Genomic DNA, 17,756 nt, shown 5'->3' with positions numbered 1-17,756 from the left:
GCATGCTCCAGTTTTTCTATACATTCCTGCAGTTTGTTGTCACTCTGAGGGATTCTCAGGAGTCCCCCTCCTCAACCTATTGTAGCAACTGACATTCTCCAATTTCAACTCTTCCCCTCTAAGGACCTGGTCATGAAGCAACCTTACTCAGCTGTTTTTGAGATGCTCAGTATCTACCATCACAGTAACATCCAGCTTCCCTGCATCGGGCATCCATTCCTACGACTTATTCCTATTCCCAGATTCGTGTTTCCTCATCTGGCACTGCTCCTCCAATCCGACCAGCTTCATCAGATCACCTTATTCAACTTTCAAAGTCATCATTTCATCAATGTGAGCCGCCAGTCAGTCATGGAACCATGTCCTACGATTATCAACGTTCCAGTCAATGTCCTCCTACCCCCAATTGACAATACTCTCATAAACTGCTCCCGACCAATCAATAGGTTTTGCAGATGCCTCAGAACAACACATTCTTCATCCTCTCGAGTTCTGCAGCGGTCTCAGATCTCTGCATTCTTCATCTCTCCCAAAAGCAGCCCCATCTCTGGCTTCATCTAAATCTGCCTTAACACTGAAAGACCATTATCTACCGCATTCAGCCGATCCCTACTCTCTGCAGCAGACCACCTCACTCTACCGATGGTAGTCCTCTGTTCTTGATTGCAGATCTCTGCTCTCTACAGCTTGGCCTCTGCACAATACTGAGAGCACTCCATTGTTTTTTTTCCTCAGACCTCTGCTCTGTTCAAGATTCCGCCCTCTACTGTTAATCGCTCCTCACTACAGCAGATCTCCACTCCCTCTTCAGATCTGCTCATTAGTGCAGCATGCAAAAGTTGCTCTAGTTTACTGTTTAAATCTGCAACTGCACTTCTCCAGAGCCTCCAATGCTCCAGCCTTTTACCTTTTCCATTTCAAGCAGACATAATAGTAGCAAATTGCTTATCGATCCTGTATTAACTAACACATAGAAAGGCGGCGTCTCATCTCTCTGCCCTTGTTTCTAGAATATGGGGCACAAAGGCTCCAAGCTTCCCCAATAGCAGATTCATATGTTCGTTCAGTCCAGCTGCCACCTCAGCCCTCAGTTCCTGCTCTCCTTCTGCCTCTACTTTCGGTATCCAAGTTCAGTCAGCTGGTCCCATCTGCTTCCACAACCCCCATCCAGAATCCCCAGCTTCTCCAGATGCTATTTGACTGAATCTTACTCTCAGTAACCTCCTTTAATCTGCTCAGCATCACATGTCTGCAGCCCTCCACCTTGTTCAAGAGCTCCTATTCTACAGCCTGCTCGGTGTCTTCAACCTTCTGCACCCAGAATCGTAGCCCCTCAATGAAAACTGGATCCTGGCTCTCATCATCCGTGCTAGGGATTCTCTCCATCTCCCTCCAGTCTCTCCATACTACCATTCCGCCTGACCCTCTGTGGGATTCTTAAGAGCTTTCCCCCGCTTCATCTTCTTGTCTATATCAACATACATTCTCCATTTGCTAATTTCCCTTAAAAAAAGCCGCTTCTCCCCCTACAAGGATGTACCCATGGAGATTAGCTGCCTCTTGGCCGCCTTCCATGCTTACTCCATCACTTGGCTGCATACCTCCAAGACAGATCAATTCAGTGCGGTCGGTCCACTCACCCGTCAAGTATCGAGTCCCCTATCCCCCTTTTAAAGGTATCTCCCCAGCAGGAACGAGCGCCCCTTTACAGAAGTCTCAGACGCTAGGTACCTCTCCTTCTCTATCTCCTTTCGTGTCCCGGTCTTCTGGGACTGTCTTCATCTGTTGCTGGGTCCTTTGCCCCTGGGTGGGTCGGCATCTCCGCCCTCAGTCAGTGATCACTTTCTGTATCCTGTCTATGGTTGCTGGGTCCTTCACCCCTGGGTTATGTCAGCATTGCCACCCTCAGCCAGTGACCACCTTCTATCCTAGCTTCCATGTCCAGCTTCGCTGGTCTGCTACTAGAGTGGGCCTCGCCCGCTCTTCTATCCTAGGTCCGGTCCTTTCTAGCCGGCACTCTGGCCTACTTGCTGCTCCCTTCTGCTTCTTCTGCCCTATCCTTACACCCCCAGCTCATGCCCCGTGAATTGTACATTAAATGGTGTTTTGTCCACAGACCAGTGAAACCTAATCTCAACAAAAGAAGGTTGTTAAAATATATATCAGTGCTCATTAAAGCCATTGTTGCAAGAACATGTCACATCGCTTTTACAAATGGCAAATGGCTTCAATGTTAGCTGTGAAGGTTTTTAAAACACTTATTTATATAATATATATATATATATATATATATATATATATATATATATATATATATATATAATATATATATATATGTGGACAGTTTTATGTTTATATGTGCAGCAAGTTTCTTGAGAGAGAAACTGGGCACAGAGTAAAAAAGAACAGTGCACAAAAAGAGAATGGACTCAAACCTGGTGCCTTGTGCTCTGCAACATCACCGTATGGAAGAGACAGATTATCTTTGCTTTCATTTTCTCATTTATGCCACACTTGTGAAGAGACACATTAACCAGTTCAAATAACACACAAGACACATTGTAATGTAAAAAAAACCCACACTATTTTAATGGCATTAACCATTGAACTGTACTACAGTGTTTGTCAGTATCAACACATTTTTAGTAACTGTTAAAATAAAGTACACAGAGGTACGACAGTTTTCTACAGCACACAACATTCAGTCTGGCTTTCTGTGTTCATAGGTCCTCTTCATCAATAGAAAAAAGGGGGCATAAACTATTTAATTAAGGTACATCTAAAACAAAGATACTGCAAAACTACAATAGTTTAAAATGCCAGCTGTGCAATATTTTTTTCAAGCCAGTTAGAAAATGCTAATACAGTAACAAATGATCGACTGACTAATGTCAGTCTACAAAAAGTGCTAATGAATGTACTGGAAGCAAATAAGGTTAACTTATATTAATCTACTGCTCATATTTTTCCTATGTATACATAAAAAACTGATGGTGTGTAACTTATTTTTGGTCAAACTCAAGTTTATTTACAGCTGTATGTTTTAAATAAAAACAACCATTTACAAAGCTGTTCCATCAACCAAGTCATTCATATAAAACATGTAATAGGTAACTCAAAGTTTATAAAAAATACACTTATTAGTAAAAATGTTGATATAATTAAAAGAAGGGTAAACAAAGCCAGAAAGGATACACAGTGAAAAGTGAAAAACCTATAGACATTTTAAAAATATTTTTACAAAGCAAAAGGATCTGCCAACTTTTCTGTTAATATATATATATTTTTTTCTTCTAAAATATGAATTCTAGACAAGTGTTTTCTTTTATTTTCTAACTATAAATATAGTGACCAGATAATTTTGCTTTTGACATTAGTGTTTAATATTAATTATACAGCATCTTTATTGCAGCCAACCAATACGATTTTATTACACTGTTCAGAAATAAAATAACCTTGCACTGGTCCCTTTTGATCCTTTGATTTTTACTCAGGCCCTTCCTTCTCTGTTATATTTATCATCTACACTGGCTTTTTTGAAAGCCTCTTTATGCAAAAAATGACAAAATAATATATGGTTTTAAAAAAGTAAAACTATAAAATGTTGCCAATGGCTAGAGGAAAACAGATATAAACAAGGATTAAATCACATGTGGAGCCATGGTGATTCCGTTCCTACGAAGGCCCACCACTGGGGTTATGTTTCTCCATTGACCAACTTTTTCTCGTCTTGCTCTGCCAGAAGTTTCCAATTCTGCCGATTCTTTCTGCAGCCTTCAAGTAATGGTGAACATGCCTCCGACAACCCTGCCAGAGTCTGCAACAGAGAGATTTCAATACTGAAGTAAGACTTTCCCAGCTAATAGAATGCAGCCTCTACCTGAACTGGCATTCTTAAATTAATGGTATCCCACATATGTGTCCCCAGTGACCTAAACTGGGTATTTTGAAACAGTTCACCAAATAATGGCAATTCACCTTCTGCAATAAATCATGGTATACATGCTTATTAAAATGCCTGCCCTCCAATGTGCAAAAACATTCTGTATCTAACCAGCTTCAAACAGGAATATAGTTGCACAAAAAAGTCCAGCAATGCAAACTCAATTCTTTTAATATATTTGATCTGGTTGTCTATTTGTCAACCTGAACAAAGGCCAAGGAGACATTGTAGAGTGTCTTATGTATAATTCCAGGAACAAACTGACAGAATGTAAGATACTTTTTTATTCTTCTAATTCTCCATCACAGGACAAACTGTAAGTAAACCTTAAAGAGCAACACAAACGAGAAGAAAAATGTAACACCTAATAACATACCTCATAGAGCTGTATGCAGATTGCGTCAATGAAGCCCACCTGCATGCTGGGAATTTTATCCCTCTTATCTCTATTCATTAGATCCTGGAAAGTGGGAAAGATCAAGAGAGAGGTGCAATAAGCTGCTTTTTTATGTTTATTTTTTATCTAGAAACATACAACTTCTGGTCTGTATCTGGAAACTGCTTTATAAACCAGACAACTATGGTCAAATGAATATCAAATATTTTCATCAAAGGGCATATCAACACAGACTCCAGGTTGAGATCACCAAACCTGTTTAACATGTATTCTACAGGCAACCTTTAGAGCAGCTTGTTTTGGGGGCCACTGTTAAACAATCTCTCCCATGTAAACAGTTCAAGAAGCAATGCCACATCAATTTTGATTCGACAAACATGGTGACAAGTTTCCCAGTTGAGTTGCTTCAGTAGTTACCAGAAAAAAAAAGTTACGTCCTATTTCATGGCATTGTGGCAGATTAGTACCCAGGCCTCCTGAGGTGAAAGGCTGGTAAATTAACCTCTTGTGTATTTCTGACAAAATTTTGTATTTTGTATAAGACAACACACCAAAAAAAGCTTGGTAAATTCTTTCAGTCAGTTAATTTCAAGGCCAGCTGGATTGATATTGCTGTTTATTTGAGTGTAAGTGTGATACTTACAATAGGTTCTATGTTGAGCTCTTTTCTCTCCTTATCTCCTTGCTCAAAAAATTCTGTAGCAACAAGCTCAGCTACCTGCAAAATAAAACAAGGGATTGATTTTCTTATGCATTGCATATAAACAGCGTTTTGATGTTTACAGACAGTCAACAGTAAACAAGACATGACTTCTCCCTGCAGGAGGGTCCCTTACATTGATCTGTCTTGATTTCTGCGCACATCAAAACAGACACGAACTCCACTGGATTAAAAACAAACAGAATGGTGTATTTACAGTATATTATTCTCCATTTGTGCCACATCAGATTCCAAGAAATCCCACAATAATAATTAAAAAAAACATAGTTACATTATTTAATAATAAAATAATGAACTCTTTAATTGCTGTTGCATTTATTTGAACAAAACTACATGGGGGAAATTCACAAAGCCTCTTAAAATTCCTAGGTTCTTAATTATTCTGACATTGTTCATTCATGCTTTGAAATATCAACTGGTGTTTCTCTCTTAAAAAAAAACAAAAACAAAAAAAAAAAACAATAAATGCAGACTGACTGGACGGGCTATTTAGTCTTGATCTGACTTTCAAAAATGAGTTTCTATGCTGGTGACTGCCAAGGTTGGTATGCATACGACAGCATGACTGGCGGTGCAAGTAAAGAGGTTATTTGTATTATCGACTTCATTCCCTTTTACAGCCTAATTAAATAACATTTCAACAATGGAAGCCAGGCATCAGTCCAGGATTTTAATAAATAAAACACCAAGCAAAATCTAATCACAAAAACGATTTTTTAAAAATATTTTATTGTATTATATATTATATTATTGTACAGGATATTTATTTGTAATGTGAAGCACTTTGGGATGCCTGGGCATGAAAGGCGCTATAAAAAATACATTTGATTGATTGATTGATGATTGATTGATTGATTGATACTGATTAAAAGTATACCCAGCAAAAAGCTACAAAATATTTATCCCATTGTTAAGCTACATTGGGCTAGATTCTCAACCCAATAAAGTGACCAAACCAAAAATCTACAACTTAGACATTAAATTAAGGGGCTAGTGAGTAGTCCGGAGTTGTTTATTATAACAATTTTAAGTAAACAAGCTTTGTTTTTTAGTTTGTTTTAAACTCCTGTTGGTACAGAACTAGCTTGACGCAACCTATAATGCGAGGGCGTGCTGATGGGAGTGGTGTTAACTCGTCAGATGGTGACGACGGATGCCTCCAAATGGGTTGGGGGGCGGACTGGGAAGGCAGAGGAGTCTGCAGCACCTGGTTGGATTGCAGCTGTTGGATAGCCCTGCACATAAATATCCTGGAGCTGCAGGCTGTTTTCCTAGCTCTCCAGCACTTTCTTCCAGTATTGCAAGTAACAGTGGTGGTATATCTCAACCACCAGGGTGGCCTCCGGTCCCCGGGGTTGCATTGCATCTCCTTCCAGCCCCTGAATTGAGCACAACAGAACCTGCTGTGCCTACAGGAGACGCATCTTTCTGGAATGGCGAACTGGGCAGCGGGTCTCCTGTCGAGGAGAGGTGCACATCCGTCAGAGAGGCGACTACACCCGCAGGTGTTGGAGCACATTTGGGAACGGTTGGGGAAGGAGCAGGTCGATCTCTTCGCCTTGGTGGAGACGATGCATTGGCCCCTGTAATATTCCCTCCTCTGTTTAGGCGTTCCACTCGGCCACGAGTAGCCCAGGATGTTCCTTTATGCGTTCCGGCTAGTACTGTTGCTCCCGGTCTTCCTGGAGTAGGTCCAGTTAGAGAAAGCGACAGTTCTCCTAGTGGCCCAGGAGGATCTGGTTCTCGACCCTATGCCAGCTCATACAAGGCCAGCCCTGGGAGATCCCACTTTGCCTGGATCTCCTCAGTCAGGCAAGAGGCACTCTCTGGCATCCGGAACCTGGCAGGTTCCAATTACGAGTCTGGCCCCTGAACGGGACCGCTGGACAGCCCTAGGGCTATCAGACGTGGTTGTGGGTACTTTGAAGAGCACTAGGGCAGACTCCACTAGTTCGCTGTACGCGTCTTAGTGGAAGTATTTTCAGAATTGGTGTCTGACTAGAAGCCATGACCCAGTTTCTTGCCCCATGCCAGTTACTATGATGCTGGTAGGTTACATTCTACCTTGAAGGTGTATTTAGGGACTATCTCTGCGTGCTTTGCCCCCATAGATTCGGTATCTCCGGGTGTGCATTTCTTAGCAACCCGTCTCCGGTTAAGCCCTCCTAGGAGGGTTGTTCTCCTTGAATGGTACCTTGATGTTGTACTGGAGGCTCTCACACAGATCCCATTTGAGCCCATACACTCCATAGAGTTGAAACATCTGTCTATGAAGAGAGCCTCTCTTTTGGCTATCACCTCTGCAAAGCGGGTCAGTCAGCTACAGGCGCTGTCTGTGAACAGCTCCTGTATGCGGATTTGGGAAGATGGCAGCAGGGTGTCACTGTGTACAATAGGCACAAGGGTTCTTGAGGTTGCACTTAAGGTTTAGTGGTTCTGATGCGTCCCTCGTAAACTGCTGTTCCTTCTCCCTCACGACGGCTTTGGTATATATTTCCCATACGTAATGTTTTGGAACGTTGTCTTCGAATTGAAAGAGAACGTTAGGTTACTTACCGTAACCCTGCTTCACTGAAAGAGAAGATGACCACCAATCAGTGAGGTCTCATCGGTCGCCGTCACGGCTTTGATGCAATAAGAGAACATGGCTTCCATGGTTTGACTATTTAATCCCTCCGTAGGCGGGACAGAGGGCGTCACCCCAGGAAGGGGCCTATCGGCAGCTCTGGTATAGAGAGCTCAGAAAATACCTACCAATAGGCAGGCATATCCCATACGTAACGTTTTGGTGGTCGTCTTCTCTTTCAGGGAACCAGGGTTACGGTAAGTAACCTAACGTTAGTGGCATAGTAGGAAGCATATTGAACCTGAACTCAACTCGTGTGCAAATTAGGGTTAGTGGGCACCGTGCTGCTGGAGGTGCAATCTTCCAAATGAGTCATTAAACTAGAGTTCTGTCTGCTTTATGGAAACTGAAGATCCCTTTTGAAGAAGAACATGGGATATAACTCTGCTACACTGATCAAATTCCATTTCAGGTGGCTTAAATCCACCTTCCCAGACATTCTTTCACAAACACCTTGAGAACATTGTTGAAACTGAGGTGCAGCTCATCTGCTTGGGTTTCCCGCTAGGGTTAAAAAGGCCACCTGTTTATGTCATGCATGATAACTGTTCTATGTTTTAAATTAAATGTGCATGTATGTAAGTGTATGTCAGCACTAAAGAAGAATACTAACCTACTGACTGTCATCAGAATATGAATTGCACTGTGTAAGCATTAGAGGGGATTTGCCTTATTTAATTAAACATAATTTTAATATCCTGAGTTTTATATATTTAGGCTTAACTGCAAAAACAACACATTTTTACCTCTAGTTTTTCTTTGCCATTGCTAATACTGACAAAGCTTAAACTTGCCTTAAAGACAGACAGATAACACAATTGGTACTAATGAGCTGATAAGCTCACACTAATTACAAACACTTATTAGATCCTTTTCTATTCATACAACACTTGTAGGGAGAAGAAACAATAAATGGATTATACGCTGATAAACCCATTACAGCCACACAATCCTGTTTTATGGTGTAATATAACTAACTTCCATAGAAATTTATTTTGCTAAGATTTATGTACAATTCTGTTATATATTTAGAGAGCTGGCAAAAGGAAAAGACTCAGTAAGTGCATATATTACATATTTCCTGTGAAAAGGCAGAAAAAATTGAAACTGTTTGACCTAAAGTAATAACATGTGTTTTTAAATGATAATACAGTAGAACTTGTCATAACTGATTTAATTGGTTCCAGGGGTCCATCGCATATGTAAACATATCGTATCTCAGAGGGAGTCATACTACAGGAGCTGCTTCATTAACTTTGGGGCATTTTAAATTACCAGTCAGGTACATCACTTTATCTAAAACACCAAATCAGTGAAAATTATTGCAAAACAAAGCATTTGGTAATTTACAGAATAGCTTTCCAAAAACAGTTCTTATGCCAATCTACGCCAAAGTCATTCAACAAAAAAGGCGCGCACACACTCACAAACTAGCTTTGGAGGTTTCAGATTTGTAATAGTAATTATATAAATCCCTTGCTTTCTTGTTTTCTTTTAAGTGGTTAAACTGGGCAGTTAAATGAAGTGACAGCATGTAAAAAGTGAAACTGAATTCCCAAACGCACCTTTTCTTCTTTTATCTGCAAGTGAACCCATTCTGTCCTGCTAAGAGCTGAATGTACTGTTTCAGACCCATTATAAAACATGCGTTGATCAGTTTCCGTCAGTAACATTCAGGCGCCAGCAGCAGGTGTAAATGACATATAAACAGTCAAAGTCGCCTCTTCTTGAAATTGTTAGGTTATGCCAATAAACGTCTGCCTGCAATAACGTGCTAATCCTTACCCGTCGTTGAACTGGCCAAGGCTTTGTTATTGCAGAAATGTCACAGGCTGTCATCAACATTGACCTAAAGGAAATAAAAATACAGTATGTCAGTAACATATTTAAGTATATGTAATAATTGAATTATGACATATAGTAGATAAGTAAGTACAAATGGACAGGTTCCTCAGTATATATGCAGATTCCAATACTGTTAATAACTTGTGTTAAATATCCTAACGAAGTCTCCATTATATGCCTTCATTGTTTTCGTTTAGTTTTTTTTTTTTTTTTTTTTACATACCTTAGCAAGTCTCTGTGGTGTTCATCTTCCCACATAAACTGATTGTTCTTTGTAAGGTCAAAGAACTCCCCTCTTTTCCTGTAAAACAGTGGTATTGTCAGAGTTGGTAATTCTAAATGAGGTACAGAATTAAATCTTAGTGTTGCCATGGTAACACTACGCAACGGTGACAGAATTAGCTGTATTTTGTTTACCCAAATATTACCCAAATATTTTTGAAAAGCTGAAAATGTAAGATATTTTTTTAAAACTATTTATTTTCATAATGGGATAGGGAAAAGCTATAGTTCAAGGAGAAGGGGCAGATAGCGTGTTTATTGCGATAAATTCCTATACAGTCAGCACTCGCATATCCGTTACTAAGTTACACGTCAGTCATGTTTTACCGTCCTTGTATAAAGAATAAAATCAATCCCCCATTATATATGTAACAAATTAATGCACTTAGCCGTCACACGTGATTTCCAACTCCGTCACCAGTTTTCTGATACAAAGCCCATCTCTCAATGTTACAATTTATCTGAATAACCATCACATAAGCATTTTTGTGTGTGTTTTTCTTAAAGAAGGGTTTAATTGAGTAATAGCCAAAATTGTCTGTGTCAGACTTGTTGAAAATCTATAACAAAATGGTTGACTGTTATTGTCGAAATGCTGTAGTTACAACTATTAATGCAGGCATTGTGCAGGTATGGCAAAGTGCAGAAACAAAACAAAACGTTAAAACGTTCTACACCGTATAATAATGAGCCGATTTTGCCAGTGCTTGCTAGTCTATTAACCAGTTTGAAATGATTTTGAAGCAAATAAAAGCATTTTCGTTATTGTTAAAGATTTCACACGTGGCAATACTGCCCTAAAGTTACTGCATGGTAGTACTGTGATCGTTCCACTATGTTATGTTGTGAATCATAGTTTTAAAACTGAGAGATAGCAAATGCTGACCATAAAAGTTTACTGGTTCTTAAAATTAAGGACCATATAAGAGCGATAAATGCTGTAACTGATTGGAAGGCCTTCTTTGTTGTTCTCCAAGTTGCTGCATAGATGCATATCATAGATGGTATAGTGAGTTACTGTAAATGAGATACTGTTTTAGCAGACATATTTAATTAAGTAAACATTTATTAAAATGTTTTTAGAATTAAAAGTATAAATGCAAAACTGTTTTGGAAACATGCAGTGTTAAGTTTGGCTGGTTCGTGCTAAAAAATAAAACCAAAACAACAAAAAAAAGAAAACAGCAGTGACATACAGAGATGCCACTGGCATGTTGGACTTTTTTTTTTTTTTTTACCAGTATATGTACGTGTGTGTGTGTGTGTGTGTTGGGGTTGGAGGGTGTCAAGTACCACAGACAAGAGGAAGGGGGGCGTGACCCAAAAACTTTGAGAGCTGCTGGCCTATGGTATACAATAGCTTCTGCAGTCAGAAAGGTAAATGCAATGAATAACAAATCTAAACAAATATATGGAAATCTTGTTTATACTGTAACTAATCCAGAAACTAATGTTTGCCATGTCTATTAGTTACTATACTATACTGGAGAACGACGTGGGCTCAGGTTTTATGTGCATTAGTTGCAACAAAATTAAAGAATGTTTTCCAAATGTGCCCAGCTGCCAAATAGATAAAATTGCATCCCTTCTTATTTCAGGAACATTCCCAGCAACCTACTGTTCAAACCACCTGCACATGTCACTTGTTACTCACTTCATGTAGAGGGCTAGGTCTGTGGCAAGAATAGCTCTCTCAATCATCTTCAGTGTGGTTCTGTACTCTTCTAAGGAAAGGCCACTCAAAATCTGGTTTCCCTAAAAGAACAAGGGGTGGTGGGGGAGGGTTAGTTTTAGAGACAATAACAGACAAGTTAACACACGTATAGCCACATAGATAACTCTTGTGTAATCTAAAATGACATACTAAAAAAACAAACTCTGTATTGTCCTTGAAAAAGCTTGGAGATAAAAGTAAATTGGTATGCTATAACTGAGCTATCAGTGCAAGAACGATAAATTGAGAAATCTGTGCTGACAATTTCAGACCTGCTGTGATTGTAACAAAAGTAAACCGATACTGCATGCTGGAGCAGCTTTATTAAAGTTTTCACAACAAAATACAACAAATTTTTTTTTTTTTTTTGTGAAAGAAAACTGCAACTGTTAATCTCTTAAACTAGTAGCAAACAACGCTGACGGTTATTTTGAGGACCCAGGTGTTTATATAAGATTTTCATTAGCACCTTATAACATTTAACAGTTTTCTTTTCCTTTCCCAAAAAAAAAAAAAAGATGTCAATTGCATTTTGGTGTAAATACCTTCATAAATCAGGCCGTTTATACCTTAACTCAGTTCAATGGCTATCTTTGAAGCCACTCATAAACATACCATAGCACTCTATAGTAGTGGCAAAAACACTATACAGAAGTTTTTTCTTTATAAAAATAGATTACTTTAGAAAAACTACTAGATTTTGTGGCATTTTCCCATAGATGTACCGTATATGTAGGTCACCCGTTTCTACAGGTTTGTATACATTACATATTTTTTCTGTATATTTTTTATAAACATCTAGATTTCTGGAGGATCTTTTTTATAAAGATTACATAACTTCTAAAGATGAATTTAAAAACAGGCTTTAATGGTTATAGTACTTTGTGAAAACCTGTATACTGCATGTAACCCCCTTACACTACATAACATTTAATATGTAATGATATTGAAATAAATGCTTAGAGTAACCTGAGCCTCATAAGGGGGTCAGAAAACCTCCTACCACTCAAATGCAGTCCTTGTCAATAACTTCAGCTTGTCTTGAGTACCACCAGCTGTTCTATTTTGAAGCACCTGATCCCTGTGCTCCCAAACCAAAACACATTTAACCACAGAACTGCCGACCTCAATGACGAACACTGACTAAGCATTTTTATTTTATTTAGGATATATTTAGGAGTGAATGGGGTGTAATTTGCACATGTGACACATGTTACTTGAAATTATTTCTACCTGTTTCAAAATAAATATGTATTACCACTGAAAAAGTGACGCCTGCAGAGACTGACTGTAACCAGGTGTTTTTTGGAGGTGTGAATTCACAACGTGGTCTCCTTAAATGGTGTGACATGGGCACTGATGAAGAATCCTCAGATGTTGAAGTACAATTTCATACCTGTATTTGTACAGTTCTAACTTCATTGTTGCTACAGTATGACTGCCCCCCCCCCCCGCCTTTATTAGTTTAACATTAATACAATATGGACTCAGTATAATTGAGACTTACAGGACTGTTGAGTATCATCAGGCACTGGTCAAAGTGGTGATGCTCCATTGTGGAGTGACAGTAGAGCTGAGCAAGAGGGTGATCACTCCTGTTTGAATACATTCAATACATACATATGTTACAATATGGGGTATTTCACAACACCTTAATTGTAAAAGTAAAATATTTTACTTTTACAATTAAGAGTCATTCAAAAATGAATAGAAAAGTATAAAACAAAATGTCATTGCTTACTGATATTTATTAAAAAAAAAAAAACTGTTGAAAAGCTGAAGGATAGGGCTTTTATTCATAAGTTAGTATTCAAGGACTGTCTTTTAAGAAACACACTCTGAAGAACGAGAACTACCTCTCAAAAAGTTTTAAAAAAAGGGTTTAGTATAATCGTAAAAACACAACAACAAAACAAAACAAACAAACAAAAAAAAAAAACTGTCCTAAAAACATTTCTAAACAGTTCTTAAAGTTGTGACTAGGTCTCAATTTTAACATATATTTTGTAGTGTATTAACATTGCCCTGTTCATTATCCTTTTGAATGTTTTTTGTTTTCTTTCATAAAATGAATAAAGTACAGTTTGATATTCATTAAATTGTTGACTTACTTAAGAACTCTTGTACTCTACTTGTGTGTGTTTGCTTTACATTTTAAAAAACAATTTGACAAAACAAATATACCACTCAGAATAATTCTCATTACTTGCTTCAGTTAAAGCATTGTGAATTATAACAGAAATACACGACTTTTCAGTTGTAATTTATAAGGGAGCTCATCTGAAATAAGCATGTATTCCTCTTGTTGACTTTTATTAATTTAATTTATTGTTCATTCTTGTCCGGAACATCTTAATGATCAGACTTCTTTTATATTGCTGTTCAACTGAGATAGGAAAGCATATCAAATTTAGAGACGTCTAACAATAAACTTTTAATTAATTCCAGACATATTGTATTAAATGTGAGATTTTCTGATGTCTGCAATCAAATTCACTTTTAATTTGATAACAGCTGTGTTATGAGCGTGTCATTGCCCTTGCTTCCTTAATAATAGTAATAAAAAACTACCTCTTAAATATTGCAATATTTACTGCCTGTAGACTTTATTAGGATGACCTGTACCTGATTTGATTTGGCATTTCCCTATGTGATGCATGTTCTACTGGTATACCCTGGGTCCCTTGATTACTCTAGAAGGCTGAACAAATGTAGTTTACTTCAGCACTGTTGAGGATCAAGTCCCCCTGACAATGCTGCACGTGATGACTACTTTCAAGACAATAATGCACCCATCCACGAGCAAGAATTATACACAAATAATTTGAGGAGCATAAGAGAGACCAGGCACATTCTACGACCACCACCTATCTCAATACAAAGGAGCGTGTTTGGGATAAACTTGTATGACACATTCTTCGTCACAATCCTCTGCCTACCTCTCAGCACCAGTTGTGTTAAATATTATGACTGAATGGATTAACGTCCCTTGAGACACCTCCCAGCGCCTTGTGGTCACATGGTCAAGGATGGGATCAGGACAAATGGTGGCCCAAGTCCCGATAAAGTGGCCCATGTATAAAGTATTACTTTAAAGTGCAAACACTATTTCTTTATCATGCGGTGATAAGAAGTGTTCATTATTAATTAATGAAAGGCATCTGGAATTCAGTCCAGTATAACTGAGCTGAATTGTAACACTATCTTCTACAACTGTCCTCATTTCTAACATGCTTCATGCCTCTCACAACTCATTGCAAGAAATCTTTTAACTGGAGACATATTTAAGAAAGAAACATAAAATCTGTCTTTAGAATTAGATATGTATTTATCCTTAGCACCTTAACTCCACAGCACTGTATTATGATTTGCACATAAATAATATGTCAATGGTAATATTAATATAATAATTTCATTCAGTAATTTCTTTGGATGGCGTGATTTTTATCGTATGGAAATTACATTACAATATGAATTCCAATGACATTTTTCTCTTAACCCACAATATATTTGAATTACACAGTGCAGTAGTGTGATAAATACAAGCTGGCATTCACCAATTGAGATCAGAGTGGCTAGAAAAACCCACTTATGGCAAATTCATAAGGGTGTTGATTCTACATTACCTTTGTATGTAGGAGTTGTTTACTCCTCTGTGATCTAGGTCATGGCATAATGTTGCTATCATCAAGGCTAACATCTCCAGATCATTTAGCTTATTCTAAATATGAAAAAGGAAGAAAAGATGCTAAAAATACTAGCAGAAATATACAACATGATAAATTACATGAGATTTGTTTTTCCAAATTTCCACTTGTGCATAATGAAATTATGGTCTGTAAATCAGAATGGTCTATACATCACCAGTGGTGAGAATGCCTAACAGTACTAGCCTGTTTAACGCACTTCACTCTGCATGTTTTTGTATCAGTCCTGATCTTGTTTAATGTTGTGCCCTACAGCACTGCAGTGGCAAGGCTAGACCCACGTAATTGAATTAAACTGTGAACTGAACCGGGTCACGAGGGGAAGGGACACATGACAGCTTGTTCTAGATACTGTAAAAACATTTGTAAACAATCAAATATATGCAAGAAGTAATACCAAAGAGAAAGAGAATTGTTTCCACTGTTAACTATGTTCTGCTATGGTTCTGACAGTAAGCGTCACATTCACAGTTAAAACTATAATCAAATCCAGGGTGGGAAGGCTGTGCTACAAAATCCAGACAACTTAGGAACACAGCTTTTTGTATTCTTTTTGGAGAAACAATAGTGAATCATGCTTTAAAAAACATATAAAACATACCTGAATCCTTCCAGATTTAAGAACAGCAAACATACACTGTGACGTGTTGAATGCATGTCTCCAATTGTGATAAGCAATATTCTTCCGGTAATTCTTTTTCACACTGAGAACCCACTGACAAAGACCCTGCCAGGACAGATGAAAACATACTCCATTATTCCCATGGTACACCACAATACGCAAATGACACCTGAAGAATGTGACTCAAACAATACAGAACATGTTGTCATTTTTACGGTTTCAATTTATAGTTTTATAACTTTGCGATACTTGTACACACAAGCAAAAGCACGAAATGCAAGGCATGCCAATAATATAAATATCCCCTGCCAAAGATGTAAGTTGCACATTAAAAGTGTCTGTATCATAACAAGTACGCCCCACAGCAGATTATTTGAATGTACTGATGACAGATTTACAATAGAAAGTGAGGATGATGAAAAGATGTGTGTTGATGAGTCTTAGCAGCAGTTGTGATCTTTGGTAAACAATTACACTACCTCTTCAAGTCACTTTATATTAGGTTAAGTAAGTATAAAATAGGGTTATTATATAAGAACACGTTACCAGGGACAACAGATAATTCAGTCGGGATCACACACATTTCTTAATTAACGGGTCTGAATGACCAGTTTCTCTTACAGTTTATTAAGTTACTCAGAGTTCTGGTAACTCATATTCTCAAAGCAGAATGATTTAGTAACTAAATACTATCTCCTTTGTGGTTGTCATTACATTTTTAATATACTTTCAAAGGCTCAGCTAAAGTTCAGATGAGACCACAGATTAATTCAGTTTCATCATAACCCCAAACCTTTTGAGTGGAGAATGTCTCTAAGTTTTTAATCAGACATCAACCTCAAAAAATATGATGTAATACAGTGGCTTTATTAGGGGTTTACTTTGGCAGGGTTAATGTGTTCTTTAGTTTAAGCTGGAGTTGCTCGTACCTCATACTTCATCTGGAAGTTTTGCATAAGGTTGAGGTCCATAAACATCCGGATTGTGGCCAGGGTTGTTTCCATATCTGACAGCTCAAAGTCGCTGAAGCTGAAGTCAAGCAGCTTGAGGGACTGTGCTGAGGGCACCTTGGCAGCCTTTGAAGAAAAAACAACAGTTAGCTTGGGGACGGTTTAGCTAAAAGCAAATTCGGTTTAAATCTATACATACATTATTCAGATAACAGTTTACTTGTGTGAACCCCTCCTTGTACAGCCTTGTGCTTCAGTCTGTGCAACTGCTTTGCATCTGAAAATTGTGCCTTTTATTTTATTATATTATGTGGTCAGTCTCAGTGTAGTTTTCAGCTATGTGGGATGTAGGGAAATGCTAATCTGCAAGTCTAAAATTGGTGCAATGCTGTCTTACTGTGTGACTAATGAAAAAAAGAAAAGTGCTTTCAAAGGCTTTCTAATTTTAATTAAAAAAAAAAACACAAATTGAATTTGTTATAAGGGGTCCACTTTCTATTTTGCTATACCAGAGACTGAAGATGCCATCTACTTCTTCAAGCAGAAACCGAAACATGCCTTTTGGCTGACTGAGTGACATACTGTGCAGGGGCAGACAGCTTTCATACTTTATGTAATGCAGGAGTGTGCATAGTGGAAGTGTGTCTTCTTGTTTGGAACTCTGAGTCTCAGTTAGTCTCCTCTCAACCCAATCTCTCACAAAAGTGAAAAAGTCTCACATGTGAAATCTGCCCCTTAACTGACAAAAATGATTTTGTTTTGCTCACCCATCCTAGCAACACATATGACCAGCAGTCTATTCCCTAGACTCATTCTCAGCACAGACAGGTCAAAGAGACAGATGGTGTGCAGAGGTTTAATGGCAACTAATGCAGTGTGTCTCAGAGGCTTATTATGTGTGTGTGTGTGTGTGTGTGTGTGTGTGTGTTGTGTGTGTATGTGTGTATAA

General features: G+C 38.3%; 1 protein-coding gene across 1 annotated transcript; it reads right to left on the bottom strand.

The window, feature by feature from the left end:
• Positions 1 to 2,568: 2,568 nt before the first annotated feature.
• On the bottom strand, positions 2,569 to 17,584 carry LOC121295496 (cGMP-specific 3',5'-cyclic phosphodiesterase-like). Its single transcript, XM_041220187.1, has 10 exons — positions 16,787 to 17,584; positions 15,837 to 15,962; positions 15,155 to 15,249; positions 13,036 to 13,123; positions 11,469 to 11,569; positions 9,756 to 9,833; positions 9,473 to 9,536; positions 4,984 to 5,058; positions 4,320 to 4,403; positions 2,569 to 3,817 (listed from the first exon to the last, which is right to left on the bottom strand). Exons 1-10 carry the CDS (start codon positions 16,859 to 16,861, stop codon positions 3,698 to 3,700), a joined length of 906 nt encoding a protein of 301 aa, XP_041076121.1. The 5' UTR covers positions 16,862 to 17,584; the 3' UTR covers positions 2,569 to 3,697.
• Between the last annotated feature and the right edge of the window lie 172 nt (positions 17,585 to 17,756).

Source organism: Polyodon spathula, chromosome 2 (assembly GCF_017654505.1).
Source record: "Polyodon spathula isolate WHYD16114869_AA chromosome 2, ASM1765450v1, whole genome shotgun sequence".
NCBI lineage: Eukaryota > Metazoa > Chordata > Actinopteri > Acipenseriformes > Polyodontidae > Polyodon > Polyodon spathula.
This window is presented reverse-complemented; position numbering and strand designations above follow the sequence as displayed.